The 15,789-nt window shown below is 40.2% G+C and overlaps 2 protein-coding genes across 2 annotated transcripts; both read left to right on the top strand.

The window, feature by feature from the left end:
* Positions 1 to 219: 219 nt before the first annotated feature.
* Positions 220 to 1,844, top strand: LOC120039211 (zinc finger protein 271-like; the record flags this gene model as incomplete). Its single annotated transcript, XM_038984702.1, has 1 exon — positions 220 to 1,844. A coding segment is annotated over one exon (1,194 nt), but the record flags the coding sequence as incomplete, so codon positions are not given.
* A 9,320-nt stretch (positions 1,845 to 11,164) lies between these two features.
* On the top strand, positions 11,165 to 12,988 carry LOC120039210 (zinc finger protein 883-like; the record flags this gene model as incomplete). Its single annotated transcript, XM_038984700.1, has 1 exon — positions 11,165 to 12,988. A coding segment is annotated over one exon (1,494 nt), but the record flags the coding sequence as incomplete, so codon positions are not given.
* Between the last annotated feature and the right edge of the window lie 2,801 nt (positions 12,989 to 15,789).

Here is a 15,789-nt window from a genome sequence, read left to right as displayed (position 1 = left end):
GCATTCCAGGTGACTTCCTCATGAAGCTGGTTGAGAGAATGCAAAGCTTTCATCAAGGCAAAGGGTGGCTAATTTGAAAAATTGAAAATATATTTTTGTTGTCTTCACTATTATTCTACAATGTAGAAATAGTAAAAATAAAGAAAAACACCTGAATGAGTAGGTGTTCAAACTTTTGACTGGTACTGTATATCACACCAACTGACTGGTTCTTCTGATGTTTACACAGGAGACCGTGTTGAGACATTCTCTACATCCAGAGAGACACAGCAGGAAGACCACAGAGCTAAGAGGTCTCACCACTGCCCACATTGTGAGGAGAATTTTCCAATTCTATCAAAGCTAAAAGTACACTTAAAAATACACACAGGAGACAATCTGTATTCCTGTACTGACTGTGGGAAGAGATTCACAACATCAAGGGCTCTGACACTTCATCAGAGAGTGCACACAGGAGAGAAGCCTTACTCCTGCTCGTACTGTGGAAAATGCTTCACAACATCATCTGAGTTAACAGTTCATCAGAGAACACACACTGGAGAAAAGCCTTATATCTGCTCTGACTGTGGGAAGAGTTTCTCCCACCTGTGTAACTTTAAAGCACACCAACGTATACATGCAGGAGAGAAGCCGTTCTCCTGCTCTGACTGTGGGAAGAGTTTCTCTCAACAGAACCATTTAAAATCACACCAACGTATACACACAGGAGAGAAGCCTTACTTCTGCTCTGACTGTAGGAAGAGTTTCTCCCACCTGTGTAACTTTAAAGCACACCAACGTATACATGCAGGAGAGAAGCCGTTCTCCTGCTCTGACTGTGGGAAGAGTTTCTCTCAACAGAACCATTTAAAATCACACCAACGTATACACACAGGAGAGAAGCCTTACTACTGCTCTGACTGTGGGAAGAGTTTCTCTCGATTGGATACCTTAAAATCACATGAACGTATACATACAGGAACGAAGCGTTACTACTGCTCTGACTGTAGGAAGAGTTTCTCCCACCAGGGTATCTTGAAAAAACACCAACGTCTACACACAGGAGAGAAGCCTTACTCCTGCTGTGACTGTGGAAAATGCTTCACAACATCATCTGATCTAAAAGTTCACCAGAGAACACACACTGGAGAAAAGCCTTACATCTGCTCTGACTGTGGGAAGAGTTTCTCTCAACAGAACCATTTAAAAACACACCAACGTATACACACAGGAGAGAAGCCTTACTACTGCTCTGTCTGTGAGAAGAGTTTCTCTCAAGAGAGCAACTTAAAAACACACCAACGTATACACACAGGAGAGAAGCCTTACTACTGCTCTGACTGTGGGAAGAGTTACTCTCAAGAGAGCAACTTAAAAACACACCAACGTAAACATAAAGGAGAGAAGCCTCATCAGTTCTCTCAGACCGGATAAGATTAAAATCACTCCATCACTCAATTTTCATCTCATTGCTTGACTTGGACTGAAATAGGTGCCGGTACTGTTTTATATTTAGCTTCCACCACATACATCATTCATAATTAACTTATCTGTAATAAAATATAAATTGGTATGTGTTATTCACTGACATGTGGACTTAAACTTAATTGTGTTCTGTGACATTTTAATCACTGTGTTTTAGAGATGATCTCTTTATCTATGTATGTTTCTGTTGTGAGGTCAAGATTGAATTAGTCTGTCATAGGTTGTTATTCTATTCGTATTATATGGTCATTCATCAGTTCTGCCCTACAAAGGAACTCACTGATGTACTTTCTGCAGATTCAGTTTGTTATATTTTCCATGTTGTTAGAGAGTCAGGGGTTGTACATTGTTATTAAAATAACAAGAATGATCAAATTGCATCAGTCAATAGTTCTTTTTTTTACTACTACAGAATTTTCAGTTTCAGATCATTATTTTTAACTATTGGAAAAGTACAAATCATTTGGACAAGTGGCAAAAAAAGACAATGTCAAGCCCTGACATACTTAAGAAGGTACAAACTGCACTTTATATACTAAAGTATGTGGACACCCCTTCAAATTAGTGGATTCGGCTATTTCAGCCACACCCGTTGCTGACAGGTGTATAAAATCGAGCACACCGCCATGCAATCTCCATAGACAAACACTGGCAGTAGAATGGCCTTACTGAAGAGCTCAGTTACTTTCAAAGTGGCACCGTCATAGGATGCCACCTTTCCAACAAGTCAGTTCGTCAAATTTCCGCCGTGCTAGAGCTGCCCTGATCAACTGTAAGTGCTGTTATTGTGAAGTGGAAACATCTACGAGCAACAAAGTCTCAGCCGCAAAGTGGTAGTGCATAAAAATCGCCTGTCCTCGGTTGCAACACTCACTACCGAGTTCCAAACTGCCTCTGGAAGCAATGTCAGCACAAGAACTGTTTGTCTGGAGCTTCATGAAATGGGTTTCCATGGCTGAACAGCCACACACAAGCCTAAGATCACCATGCACAATGCTAAGCGTCGGCTGGAGTGGTGAAGTGAAGGGAAATCTTAATGCTACAGCATACAATGACATTCTAGATGATTCTGTGCTTCCAACTTTGTGGCAACAGTTTGGGCAATGACCGGGTGGTAGTTGTCCCATGGATGATTTCTCCCCTCTCTCTCCAGCTCTTTTATAGTTACCATTGGCCTCTTGGTTGCTTCTCGGTCTAATACCTTCCTTACCCGGTCACTGAGTTTTGGTGGACGGCCTTCTCTAGTCAGAAGTAGCGATTGTGCCATATTCTTTCCATTTATTTATTTATTTTTAGAATGGATTTAACAGTGAGTTCTTGACCTATTGATGGTGTGGCTGCTATGACAACGGGCTGTTCAGACTGTACTCAGGCCTGTACTGACATGTGTGTCTGTAGCTGTAGGGTTCCCTATAAAGTGCATAGGGCCCAGGTAAAAAGTTGTGTATTGAGTTCAACACAGTGTTCATTTTCAGATACTTTCCATCTTCCTTCTATCCAGATCCAACCTTGAAGCATAATTAATCTACCCAGTGTATGATAGCCATCTTCAATGAGCATGAATTCATTAGCTGTAATTACAGATTCCATATGGGGAGAGGCCACAGAACAGGGGATGAGGAGGAAGAGGGCTCCACAGAACAGATTCAATCAAATTTATCCTGCATTTGTCGCTCTCTCTCTCTCTCCATTTCTCTCTCCCTCCCCCCTCTCTCCATTCCCCCCATCCTCTCTCTGTCTCTTCCTCTCTCCCTCCCTGTCTTCATCTCTCCCTCCATCTTTCTCCCTCCCGATCTCTCCCTCTCTCGTAACAACCATGCTAATTAAAGTAGTTGAACAATCAGGTGCTCTCTCTCAGTAAAGTGGAGGAGTATTCTGCCAGAGGCTGAGCATTTCATATGATCTGAAACAGACATAAAATAATTACATTCCTACAGCTTGACGGACAAAAAGTGGTGTGTTTAATTCAAATAATCAGCACAAGGTAAGAAGTCCATCAGACCATGGGCCCTGATCAAAACAAGTAGTGAAGTCAGAGCTTGATTACAACCAAAACGCGTTTATTTGGCACCCTCAGTTATGGCTTGACCAGTAAAAACAAGAACATGAACTCAGCAAAAAAAGAAACGTCTCTTTTTCAGGACCCTGTCTTTCAAAGATAATACCCTTATTGGCCTTCTTGCAACACCTGAGTTAAGAAAATATTTACTAAATAAACTAATGCAACATATTGAATGCCAACCACCATTAAACCTACCGAAGAAGAAGAAGTCCTGTTGCGCTTTGATAGTCGGGGAACAGGAAGTTCCGGGCAGGCTCCAGCCACAATTGTTCTCTGAAGACGATAGGGTGAATGTCCGTTTCTAAAGTATTACTAAAGGTATGCAATAGCACGTTTAAACTTTATAATATCTTAAGAACATGTCGTAACATGTTAGGTAACAAATCCGTCAAGGTATTATCGCGTTTGCTAAAGGTTTTATGACGTTATATTTGTGCTTAACCGAGTAGGTGAAGAACGTGATTAAATATTATTTTAGAAGTCACATTTAGTTAACGTTAGCTAAGCTAAGTTTAGACTTTGGGTTTGTCAGAGTGAATGAATCTACATTATTTCGTCATTCTAATTTCATAAAGAATCAATTGATTTGAGATTTGAGTTCGTTTGACATGTTTATTATTATTATTTCCATATGTTAATGAGCTGGTAAAATGGCGGCGGCTCTCGGTCTGAGTCAATAGACTTGCTGGTAATGCGGCTGCACCAGAGAGACAATTTCAGGGTTGTTTTACTGTTTAGAAGCAGAATGTCATGTTCATCTGATTTCTACATGTCACTGTAACAACATTCAGACACATTCAGTTTCTATATTTATCTATAATTGTTACTATGGTGTGAATGGGAAATACAATCTGTTTTTTTGAGTGAAAGTGGAAAATAGTACATTGTTCTGCCTCAAACTGCAACCATGTATTAATTGTTTAATTAGTAATTTGTGAATTTAGGAAGACTACTATAGCTTAACTGCACTTAGGGAGTGAACATTATTTTTAATAAGGACATCTGAAAGGAAAATGGATGGCCGTCCGGTCAGCAAAATATATAATATTAATAATATATAATAATATATTAGACATAAACCCTCCCTGAACGCCGAAGAAAAAGTATCCCCTATAGCCAAAATAATAATTAAAACAAAGTGGATAGTAGAGAACATGTCTACCGTTTACCCTCACTTCTTGGACAGACCAGAGCTTTTAGATATGCCATTTTAGAAACTGTGCTTCATCCTGTAAGCATTACATGGCAACGCAGGAATGTTGATAGCGTACAGTGCTGCGGGCCAGATGTTTGTGGGTTCGCAGACCATCGTGAACAAGAGTAGGGGTGGATATATCTCTTATGGTAAAATCATTCCATGAATCTATCATCGTATTTGCAGGTCTGAGAAAAAAAATAGCCTTTTATAAACATTTCATGCAAGTCTACGTCATTTTACGTTTTAGCAGAATCTTTTTTAATACCACACAGGCTAAGAATGGACAGACAGAGAGAGAGGCCTGTGTTCATCTCATATTTCTCCGATGCCAAATCAATGTGTCTCGTAGTACAACGAAACTGTCCCTGTTTGCAAATAATGAAATGTGAGACCATCTGATCATGGTACTTTAAATAGTTAGTCCTACCTTTCCTCTAAATAGTTAGTCCTACCTTTCCTCTAAATAGTTAGTCCTACCTTTCCTCTAAATAGTTAGGCCTACCTTTCCTCTAAATAGTTAGGCCTACCTTTCCTCTAAATAGTTAGGCCTACCTTTCCTCTAAATAGTTAGGCCTACCTTTCCTCTAAATAGTTAGGCCTACCTTTCCTCTAAATAGTTAGGCCTACCTTTCCTCTAAAAAGTTAGTCCTACCTTTCCTCTAAATAGTTAGGCCTACCTTTCCTCTAAATAGTTAGGCCTACCTTTACACTAAATAGTTAGGCCTACCTTTCCTCTCCAGACAGAGGAGGCCTACCTTTCCTCTCCAGACAGAGTAAAAGCCAATTCATGTTTGATCCCAAAATGTGTTCGGAAGCTTCTTAGGGACAGTGTGACACAATTTCTGAACCCACGGAGGCAGAGGTCAAATCAATCTCCTAACACAGCCCCTCAAGTTTTGTAACAATGTGAAGGGCTCCGTATAGCTCTGCATTGATTGGTGGGCGTGAGGTCCAGTATAAACACAAACTCACTTCCTTGACAACAGCTCTGCTCCGTTAAGCGCAAGAAGTATAAAAGCCCGGATGTCTGCGGAAGATGCATCTGCAGTAAATACTGTATGGCCACTTCAGATATCGGATTGACCATCCAGTCTTTTAGCAGAGAAATGTACATCTCTCACTGCTGGCTACTCTCATTCTGTGTCTTTAACCCAACAAGTATTTCCCTAAAAGCTGTCTGGGTTTAAACGTCTTCTATTGTACAGAAGCTAAATAGCTTAATCAATTGATAGTGACAGAATTAGATTAGTGAGATTAGATATTTATTTTTAGTTTTGTCTCCTGGGCTATAGAAGGTTATATCTCAGCCTCTGAATGTCAAAGAAACAAAGGAAAGTATTTCCTGGTAGTTTTACAGCTTGTTTGTAGCATAAAGCAGCGTGGACCAAAACACTGTTATATGTCCCTTTATATAATCAGATCAGTTTTATTTTCTTCATGTTAATCTAACAAGAGCCTGTGCTTTTTGACATCTTCTTCACTAAAAGAGTCCTATGGCACCCTCTCTCGTACCCCCTCACACCCCCTCTCGTAACCCCTCACACCCCCTCTCGTACCCCCTCACACCCCCTCAAGTGGAGTCTGGGTTTTAACTCAACAGCCCTTCACTGACATGGAGGTAGGCTATTTAAAGAGTGCATGGTGGGTGGAGGAATAGGCCAGTCCTCGTGCAATATAGTGATTATGTTTTGGGGGGACTAGGTCTAATCAACAACAAAATGTGAAGAAACCTTTCACTCTCTTCCTCAACTGCCACCATAGGCCGACACAGCACAGCCATTGGTTAGGATAGGCCGACACAGCACAGCCATTGGTTAGGATAGGCCGACACAGCACAAACATTGGTTAGGCAGCATTAAAAAAAAAAAACTATTGGATCAACAAGCTGAGCAAGTCGGGGCTCAGGGTTGGAATAACCTTTGCAGTGTGTAATACAGCCTAGTTGTATTTACACCATCCCAGCAACTATCTTAGAAATACAGTATAACTTTGCTCTGTGCTTCTCCCAGCATGCACTTCGTATTCTATAGACTATGGATCATTTGATTGACACCACACTAAATAGCCTATAGTTACACTTGGTATTGTGCGCCCAGCAGAGAATCAGAGATGAGGGGCGGCATCGGCCACATTGATATATTTAAGCAATAAGGCCAGAGGGGGTTTGTTATATAGCCAATATACCAGGGATAAGGGCTGTTGTAGAGGGCCTGGATACAGCCGTTATCCCTGATATATTGGACACATACCACAAACCCCTGAGGTGCCTTATTGCTATTATAAACTGGTTACCAACGTAATTAGAACAGTAAAAAGAAATGTTTTGTCATACCCGTGATATACGGTCTGATATACCACGGCTGTCAGCCAATCAACGTTCAGGGTTCGAACCACTCAGTTTATAAAGCCTAATAAGCAAGTAATTGTAAAACACTGAGAAATATTGACATGTCATCAATTACAGATGACATGACCCTCTTCTGGACTAGATTAAAACAATTCTCAACCCTCTCCTTGACTGACATTGAAAAAGCATAACCCTCATTTTCCTCCAGGTAACCATTCTGGACATTTAGATCCATCTCTTACTTTGGGTCATTTAAAGTGTGAACTTTCTGTCTAATGTTTTGAATGAATGTTTTGTTGTCAATGTTTAACTACCTGATCTATTGTAATGAGAGAATTGAACAACAAAAAAGATAATACATTTTTGGAGGACAAAGAAAGCGCCAGAACTGTCAAGATTGTTTTCTGTTTGTCTTTATTACTACAGGCTGACTCAGATTAAGTCTGAGGCCGGTAACATCAACAGTGAGGACAAACCCAGCCTGCCTCTCTCCTTCCACACTGAGTAGAAACCTACAGTCACTGGGTCCTGATTGTGACAGTGGAGCCCAGTTTGCACTGCAGGATCCAGAGATGGCATCAGTGAAGCTGGAAGACTGCAGGCAAACACTGAAGCTGAATGTCAACATTAAAGATGAAGAAGAAGAGGAGGAGAAGATTAGAACAACTGTTAGTCATGGTAAGAGCAGGTTCTCTCTATAAGTTATCTTCATAAATTAGACCTCCATAAGTTATGACCCAGTCTATTGCTAGATTGAATTCTGTAATTCTGACATCACACATCCTTGAACAACTGGGCTGTCTGGAGTGTTCAGAGAATAAACTAAATAAGTGAAGTAGACAAACTGCCAGTGTTTTAAAGTTCTATGAAGTGAGTCTGTAGTTACTAACCCTTGTGATAGTGAGTGGAGGCTTATATGAAATGAGTCTGTGTAGTTACTAACCCTTGTGATAGTGAGTGGAGGATGATATGAAATGAGTCTGTGTAGTTACTAACCCTTGTGATAGTGAGTGGAGGCTTATGTGAAATGAGTCTGTGTAGTTACTAACCCTTGTGATACTGAGTGGAGGATGATATGAAATGAGTCTGTAGTTACTAACCCTTGTGATAGTGAGTGGAGGCTTATATGAAATGAGTCTGTGTAGTTACTAACCCTTGTGATAGTGAGTGGAGGATGATATGAAATGAGTCTGTGTAGTTACTAACCCTTGTGATACTGAGTGGAGGATGATATGAAATGAGTCTGTAGTTACTAACCCTTGTGATAGTGAGTGGAGGATGATATTAAATGAGTCTGTGTAGTTACTAACCCTTGTGATAGTGAGTGGAGGATGATATGAAATTAGTCTGTGTAGTTACTAACCCTTGTGATAGTGAGTGGAGGATGATATGAAATGAGTCTGTGTAGTTACTAACCCTTGTGATAGTGAGTGGAGGATGATATGAAATGAGTCTGTGTAGTTACTAACCCTTGTGATACTGAGTGGAGGATGATATGAAATGAGTCTGTGTAGTTACTAACCCTTGTGATAGTGAGTGGAGGATGATATGAAATGAGTCTGTGTAGTTTATAACCCTTGTGATACTGAGTGGAGGATGATATGAAGTGAGTCTGTGTAGTTACTAACCCTTGTGATAGTGAGTGGAGGATGATATGAAGTGAGTCTGTGTAGTTACTAACCCTTGTGATAGTGAGTGGAGGATGACACACCCCTTTTTAGCTTTCAACTCTTACCCACTTTTAGAATAGTTTTATTCCCCTGTATTGTACAGCCTACTGATATGAATACATATATCACCCGGTACAGACAGAGGAGGACCGGCCACCCATTTGGTCCTGGTTCCTCTCTAGGTTTCTTCCTTCTAGGGAATTTTTCTAACCACTGTGCTTCTACATCTGCATTGCTTGCTCTTTGGGGTTTTAGTTTGGGTTTCTGTAAAGCACTTATACATGTCACATTTATTTTATGAAACCATTTTTACATCAGCAGTTGTCACAAAGTTCTTTACAGAAACCCAGCCTAAAACCACAAAGAGCAACCTATGCAGATGTAGCTTCATAAAATAAGTACAGTAGCAGTCAAACGTTTGGACACACTGTTAGGGTTCGTTGCTTACTTCCTTCATTGTCAATCATTGGTTCATTGGTGAAATTAGCATTATGACAATATCTTTAATTAAATCATTCAAAAACCTTTATTAACTTCATATGGCTGCAATCCCGGTAACGGGATCGATATGACAACAGCCAGTGAAAGTGCAGGGCGCCAAATTCAAAAAACAGAAATCTCATAATTAAAATTCCTCAGACATACATGTGTCTTATACCATTTTAAATGTAATCTTGTTGTTAATCCCACCAAAGTGTCCGATTTCAAATATGCTTTTCAGCGAAAGCACTACAAACGATTATGTTAGGTCACACCAAACCACAATAAGCACAGCCATTTTTCCAGCGAAAGATAGCAGTCACAAAAAGCAGAAATATAGCTAAAATGAATCACTAACCTTTGATCTTCATCAGATGACACTCATAGGACTTCATGTTACACAATACATGCATGTTTTGTTTGATAAAGTTCATATTTATATAAAAAAATCTGAGTTTACATTGGCGCGTTACATTCCCTAGTTCCAAAAACATCCAGTGATTTTTGCATAGCCACATCGTTTCAACAGAAATACTCATCATAAATGTAGATGATAATACAAGTTATACACATGGAATTATAGATATACCGCTCCTTAATGCAACCGCTGTGTCAGATTTTAAAAAAACTTTACGGAAAAAGCAAACCATGCAATAATCTGAGCCAGAGCTCAGAACAATAGTAAAATTAGCCGCCATGTTGGAGTCAACAGAAACCAGAAAATACATGATAAATGTTTGCTTAACTTTGATGCTCTACATCAGAATGCAGTCCTAGGAATCCCAGGTCCACAATAAATGCTTGATTTGTTCGATAATGTCTGTTATTTATGTCCAATTAGCTACTTTGGTTAGCGCGTTTGGTAAACAATTCCAAAGTCACAAAGCGCGTCCACTATAACGTGACGAAATGTCCAAAAGTTCCGTAACAGTCAGTAGAAACATGCACTGCCATATGAGTTCTGTTATACTCACAGACATAATTCAAACAGTTTTAGAAACTTCGGAGTGTTTTCTATCCAATACTAATAATAATATGCATATATTAGCAACTATGACTGAGGAGCAGGCCTTTTACTCTGGGCACCTCTGTGCACCTTTCATCCAAGCTACTCAATACTGCCCCTGCAGCCATAAGAAGTTAATGCAATTGCAGACAGAAGTTGACAAACAGGAACATAGCATGAATGTTGCTGAGTAAGTTCTGCATCCAACAAAAGGTCTCCAGTGGTTTTATTAAACCCTAAGTCGCACCCAGGTGATGTCACTGACTACATCATCATCCTCTACTCCTGAGACCAAAACCATGCCTACAAAGCTGTAAAAACAGGGCCTTTATTAGCTAAACACTTAGCAGTAAATGTCCCCTTCCCCCAAAGTTGATTCCTTGTGGAATGTTTGCCTAGTCTTATCTCCTTCACTCCCCTGCAGAGTTCTGTCTAGGTCACACATTTCTAAGAGGGGCCTCTTTATAATGAGGCAGAAAGAGAGAGAACTAAAATACAACTGTAGAACAATACTACATTTCTACAATGAATATATAGTTAATCCGTAGTCTAAAACCCTATAAATGTAAGGAGGGAGGGGGTCTTATAACCCCTCCCCTTCTATTAATAAAACATAAGCTTAATCAATTATTCTAATACATCAAACATTTGTACAGCCCCAAATCATGACCCTAGGGGAATCCTGACAACACCTACTCATTCAAGTGTTTTTCTTTATTTTTTACTATTTTCTACATTGTAGAATAATAGTGAAGACATCAAAACTATGAAATAACACATGGAATCATGCAGTAACCAAAATAGTGTTAAACAAATCAAAATATATTTTGTATTCAAAGTAGCCACCCTTTGCCTTGATAACAACTTTGCACCCTTTTGGTTTTACAAAGTAGAAAATAGTTAAAGAAAAACCCTTGAATGAGTAGGTGTCCAAACTTTTGACTGGTACTGTATATCACACCAGCTGACTAGTTCTTCTGATGTTGTTCACACAGGAAACCATGTTCACACATTCTCTACATCCAGAGAGCAACAGAAGGAAGATCACAGAGCTAAGAGATCTCACCACTGCCCACATTGTGAGGAGATTTTCCCATTTCTATCAAAGCTAAAAATACACTTAAAAATCCACACAGGAGAGAATCTGTATTCCTGTACTGACTCTGGGGAGAGATTCACAACATCAAACGTTCTGACAATTCATCAGAGAGTGCACACAGAAGAGAAACCTTACTCTTGCTCGTACTGTGGGAAGAGTTTCTCTCAACAGACCAACTTAAAAAAACACCAACGTCTACACACAGGAGAGAAGCCTTACTCCTGCTGTGACTGTGGAAAATGCTTTACAACATCATCTGAGCTAACAGTTCATCAGAGAACACACACTGGAGAAAAGCCTTACATCTGCTCTGACTGTGGGAAGAGTTTCTCCCACCAGAGTAGCTTTAAAGCACACCAACGTATACATACAGGAGAGAAGCCGTACTCCTGTTCTGACTGTGGGAAGAATTTCTCCCGATTGGGTACCTTAAAATCGCATGAACGTATACATACAGGAAAGAAGCCTTACTACTGCTCTGACTGTAGGAAGAGTTTCTCCCACCAGGGTAGCTTTAAAGCACACCAACGTATACATACAGGAGAGAAGCCGTACTCCTGTTCTGACTGTGGGAAGAATTTCTCCCGATTGGGTACCTTAAAATCGCATGAACGTATACATACAGGAAAGAAGCCTTACTACTGCTCCGACTGTGGGAAGAGTTTCTCTCAACGGAACCATTTAAAATCACATGAACGTGTACACATAGAAAAGAAGGCATACTCCTGCTCTGACTGTAGAAAATGCTTCACAACATCGTTTGATCTGAAAGTTCACCAGAGAACACACACTGGAGAAAAGCCTTACATCTGCTCTGACTGTGGGAAGAGTTTCTATCAACAGAGCAGCTTCAAGAAACACCAACGTCTACACACAGGAGAGAAGCCTTACTCCTGCTGTGACTGTGGAAAATGCTTCACAACATCATCTGATCTAAAAGTTCACCAGAGAACACACACCGGAGAAAAGCCTTACATCTGCTCTGACTGTGGGAAGAGTTTCTCTCAACAGAGTAGCTTCAAGAAACACCAACGTCTACACACAGGAGAGAAGCCTTACTCTTGCTGTGACTGTAGAAAATGCTTCACAACATCATTTGATCTAAAAGTTCATCTGAGAACACACACTGGAGAAAAGCCTTACATCTGCTCTGACTGTGGGAAGAGTTTCTCTCAACAGAACCATTTAAACACACACCAACGTATACACACTGGAGAGAAGCCTTACTACTGCTCTGTCTGTGGGAAGAGTTTCTCTCAACAGAGCAACTTAAAAACACACCAACGTATACATAAAGGAGAGAAGCCTCGTCAGTTCTCTCAGACCAGCTAAGATTAAAATTAAGTGATGAGGTGATTTTAATCTCATTGCTTGACTTGGACTGAAATAGGTGCCGGAACTCATTTTAGGGGGAAACCCTTTTGGACAATCAGAGCCTTACAAACGTGCCGCGGGAAAGGCTGCACACCCTTCCTAAGAAGGTCTGGTTCCGACAGATAAACGGCGAACGAAGGCATTCACACGTAAATACATTAATGATTTCTTACTCCAAATGGGCGGCGGTTCGTCTGCAAGTATATGATTACTGTGAGAATAGTTTCTAAAATGTATCAATGATAAATGTTGCTTTTTCTCTCTCTCTCCTTTTGTAAACCCCCCCCCCCCCCCCACTATGTCGTATCAGTCCGCTAGGGACCTTTTCTCGTGTATTAAGTGTGTATGTTTATCCAGTGTTATCATTTAGTTAGCTAGTAAATAAATATTTAAACCAATTTGTGTCGTGCTGAATCATAAGTTAGGCTGGGTTTTTTGCAGATGCAGGAGGTTACGACAGTTCAGAATGATGATATGAGACGAGGTTTTGATTAATACGTTGACTGTTTTATGGTTGTGATAGGTAAATACCTTTTTAGAGTTGAATTGCTAATGATTTAATTGTTACATGATTAATTTAATCGGGTAACAATTAAACAGAGTTAGTTGATTTAGATACATAACAGTCATCAGATTAATGAAAGTAAAGTCACGACAATTGTGTGTGGATTTCTCGTCAGTCTGGATGCAATCAGGCTACCAAAAGCGCATACAATGAGTGATGTCATCAGCACTCCCACAAGTCTCCAGAAAACTTGTTTTGTGACCGAGAGGCTCCTTTTCAGTATAACGTTGGAGGAAATACGTTCCTAGTATGTGAGGAATTTGTTTGCTGGCCTCATAAATACTAGTCAATTAGCTAATATTTAGGAAATAATATTTTTTGTTTGGCTAGTTATGCTAACCTGTTTGCAATCTCTTTAGCATTGCTTGCTAGCTACAGAGGCTAGTTAGCTACAGTAGTTAGCAACTGCCATCAGTTGTGTTATTATCATATGTTGCCTTTTCCACTGTTTTTAGAATGCACTTATATAAAGGTTCAATTTAAAAAAATGCAAATGTTAAAATCCTGTACATTAGATGTCAAAATACATTTTTTAAATCCTTTTCTCCTGCCTTTTTAAGCAGCTGGTACAAGGTTTAGTGGTGGTGGACAGTTGGGCCACTTTCCTGGTGCCTGGCCAGCTTTCGGTGCTTGTATAAACATTTTGATAGACAGCTATCTCTCACTCTCCATTGCCCAGGATATGTCGAGACTTGACAGTTCATGCAGGTTTAGTAGTCCCTACAGGACGCCCAATCACAGCCGGATGTGATGCAGCATGGATTTGAACCAGGTACGTTGAACCAGGTACGGCCTCTTGCACTGAGATGCAGTGTTTTAGACCACTGCGCCACTCGGGAGTTGATGGAAGTCATTTAAACTGTTGTAGCGGATGTTGATTTTTAGCAACCCATTATTGACTGACAGGTTCAGGTTGTCCAACTACACTGATGAAAAGTATAAAACGCAACATGTAAAGTGTTGGTCCCACGTTTCATGAGCTGAAATAAAACATCCCAGAAATGTTCCAAATACATTAAAAGCTTATTTCTCTCAAATGTTGTGCACAAATTTGTTTACATCCCTGTTAATGAGCGTTTCTCCTTTGCCATGATAATCCATCCACAGGTGTGGCATATCAAGAAGCTGATTAAACAGAATGATCATTACACATGTGCACCTTGTGCTTTGGACAATAAAAGGCCACTTTATTAAAATGTGCAGTTTTGTCACAATGCCACAGATGTCTCAAGGTTTGCGGGAACGTGCAGTTGACATGCTGACTGCAAGAATGTCCACCAGAGCTACCATCAGCTGCCTCCAATGTAATTTTTAGAGAATTTGGCAGTTTGTCCAACCAGCCTCCCAACTGTAAACCATGTGTAACCACACCAGCCCATGACCTCCACATCCGGCTTCTTCACCTGCGAGATCGTCGGGGGGCTGACGAGTATTTCTGTCTGTAATAAAGCCTTTTTGTGGGGAAAAACTCATTCTGATTCTGAATTTTTTTATGAAGTCCTTGCTGATTTCTTTAGATTTTTTTCCTGTGATGTCAAGCAAAGATGCACTGAGTTTGAAGGTAGGCCTTGAAATACATCCACAGGTACTCCCCCAATTGACTCAAATTATTTCAATTAGCCCATCAGAAGCTTCTAAAGCCATGACATAATTTTCTGGAATTGTCCAAGCTGTTTAAAGGCACAGTCAACATAGTGTATGTAAACTGTATTTGTGGTACAGTGAATTATAAGTGAAATAATATGTCTGTAAATAATTGTTGGAAAAATTACTTGTGTCATGCACACAGTAGATGTCCAAACCGACTTGCCAAAACTATAGTTTGTTAACAACAAATTTGTGGAGTGGTTGAAAAACAAGTTTTAATGACTCCAACCTAAGTGTATGTAAACTTCCGACTTCAACTGTATAAGTTATAGAGCTAGCTAAAGTTACTTGCCAGTCAATTAGCCACCAACAGGTTACATTGATCAGCTAATGCTAGCTATGCAGAGATAGCTTGATTTTGACAGTTTAAGCCCATTATTACATTTAAGTCATTTAGCAGACGCTCTTATCCAGAGCGACTTACAAATTTACCTTTTTATATTTAACTAGGCAATTCAGTTAAGAACAAATTCTTATCTTTCAATGACGGCCTAGGAACAGTGGGTTAACTGCCTTGTTCAGGGGCAGAACGACAGATTTGTACCTTGTCAGCTCGGGGATTTGAACTTGCAACCTTTCGGTTACTAGTCCAACGCTCTAACCACTAGGCTACCCTGCCGCCCCATTATCTACATGAACTCATGAATAACCATTTTATGTCTGCAGTTTTGAAGGTAGTTGATAACTAGTGTTAGTGCCATAAGGTAGTTTGCGTTGGCTTGTGAAACTACGTCTCTAGACTGAAGTAACTAAATGTGATACAGTGGTAGGCCTTCATGTTGTCTCAGCAGCTCTGTAGAATTGTATGGGTTTAGCACCATCTACGGGCTAGGAGGAGGAGGGGTAGGAAATGTTCTTCACCCGAACTGTTGCCGAA

This window comes from Salvelinus namaycush, unplaced genomic scaffold (genome assembly GCF_016432855.1).
Source record: "Salvelinus namaycush isolate Seneca unplaced genomic scaffold, SaNama_1.0 Scaffold26, whole genome shotgun sequence".
NCBI lineage: Eukaryota > Metazoa > Chordata > Actinopteri > Salmoniformes > Salmonidae > Salvelinus > Salvelinus namaycush.
The sequence above is the reverse complement of the archived record's forward strand: the minus strand, read 5'-3'. Positions and strand labels throughout refer to the sequence as shown.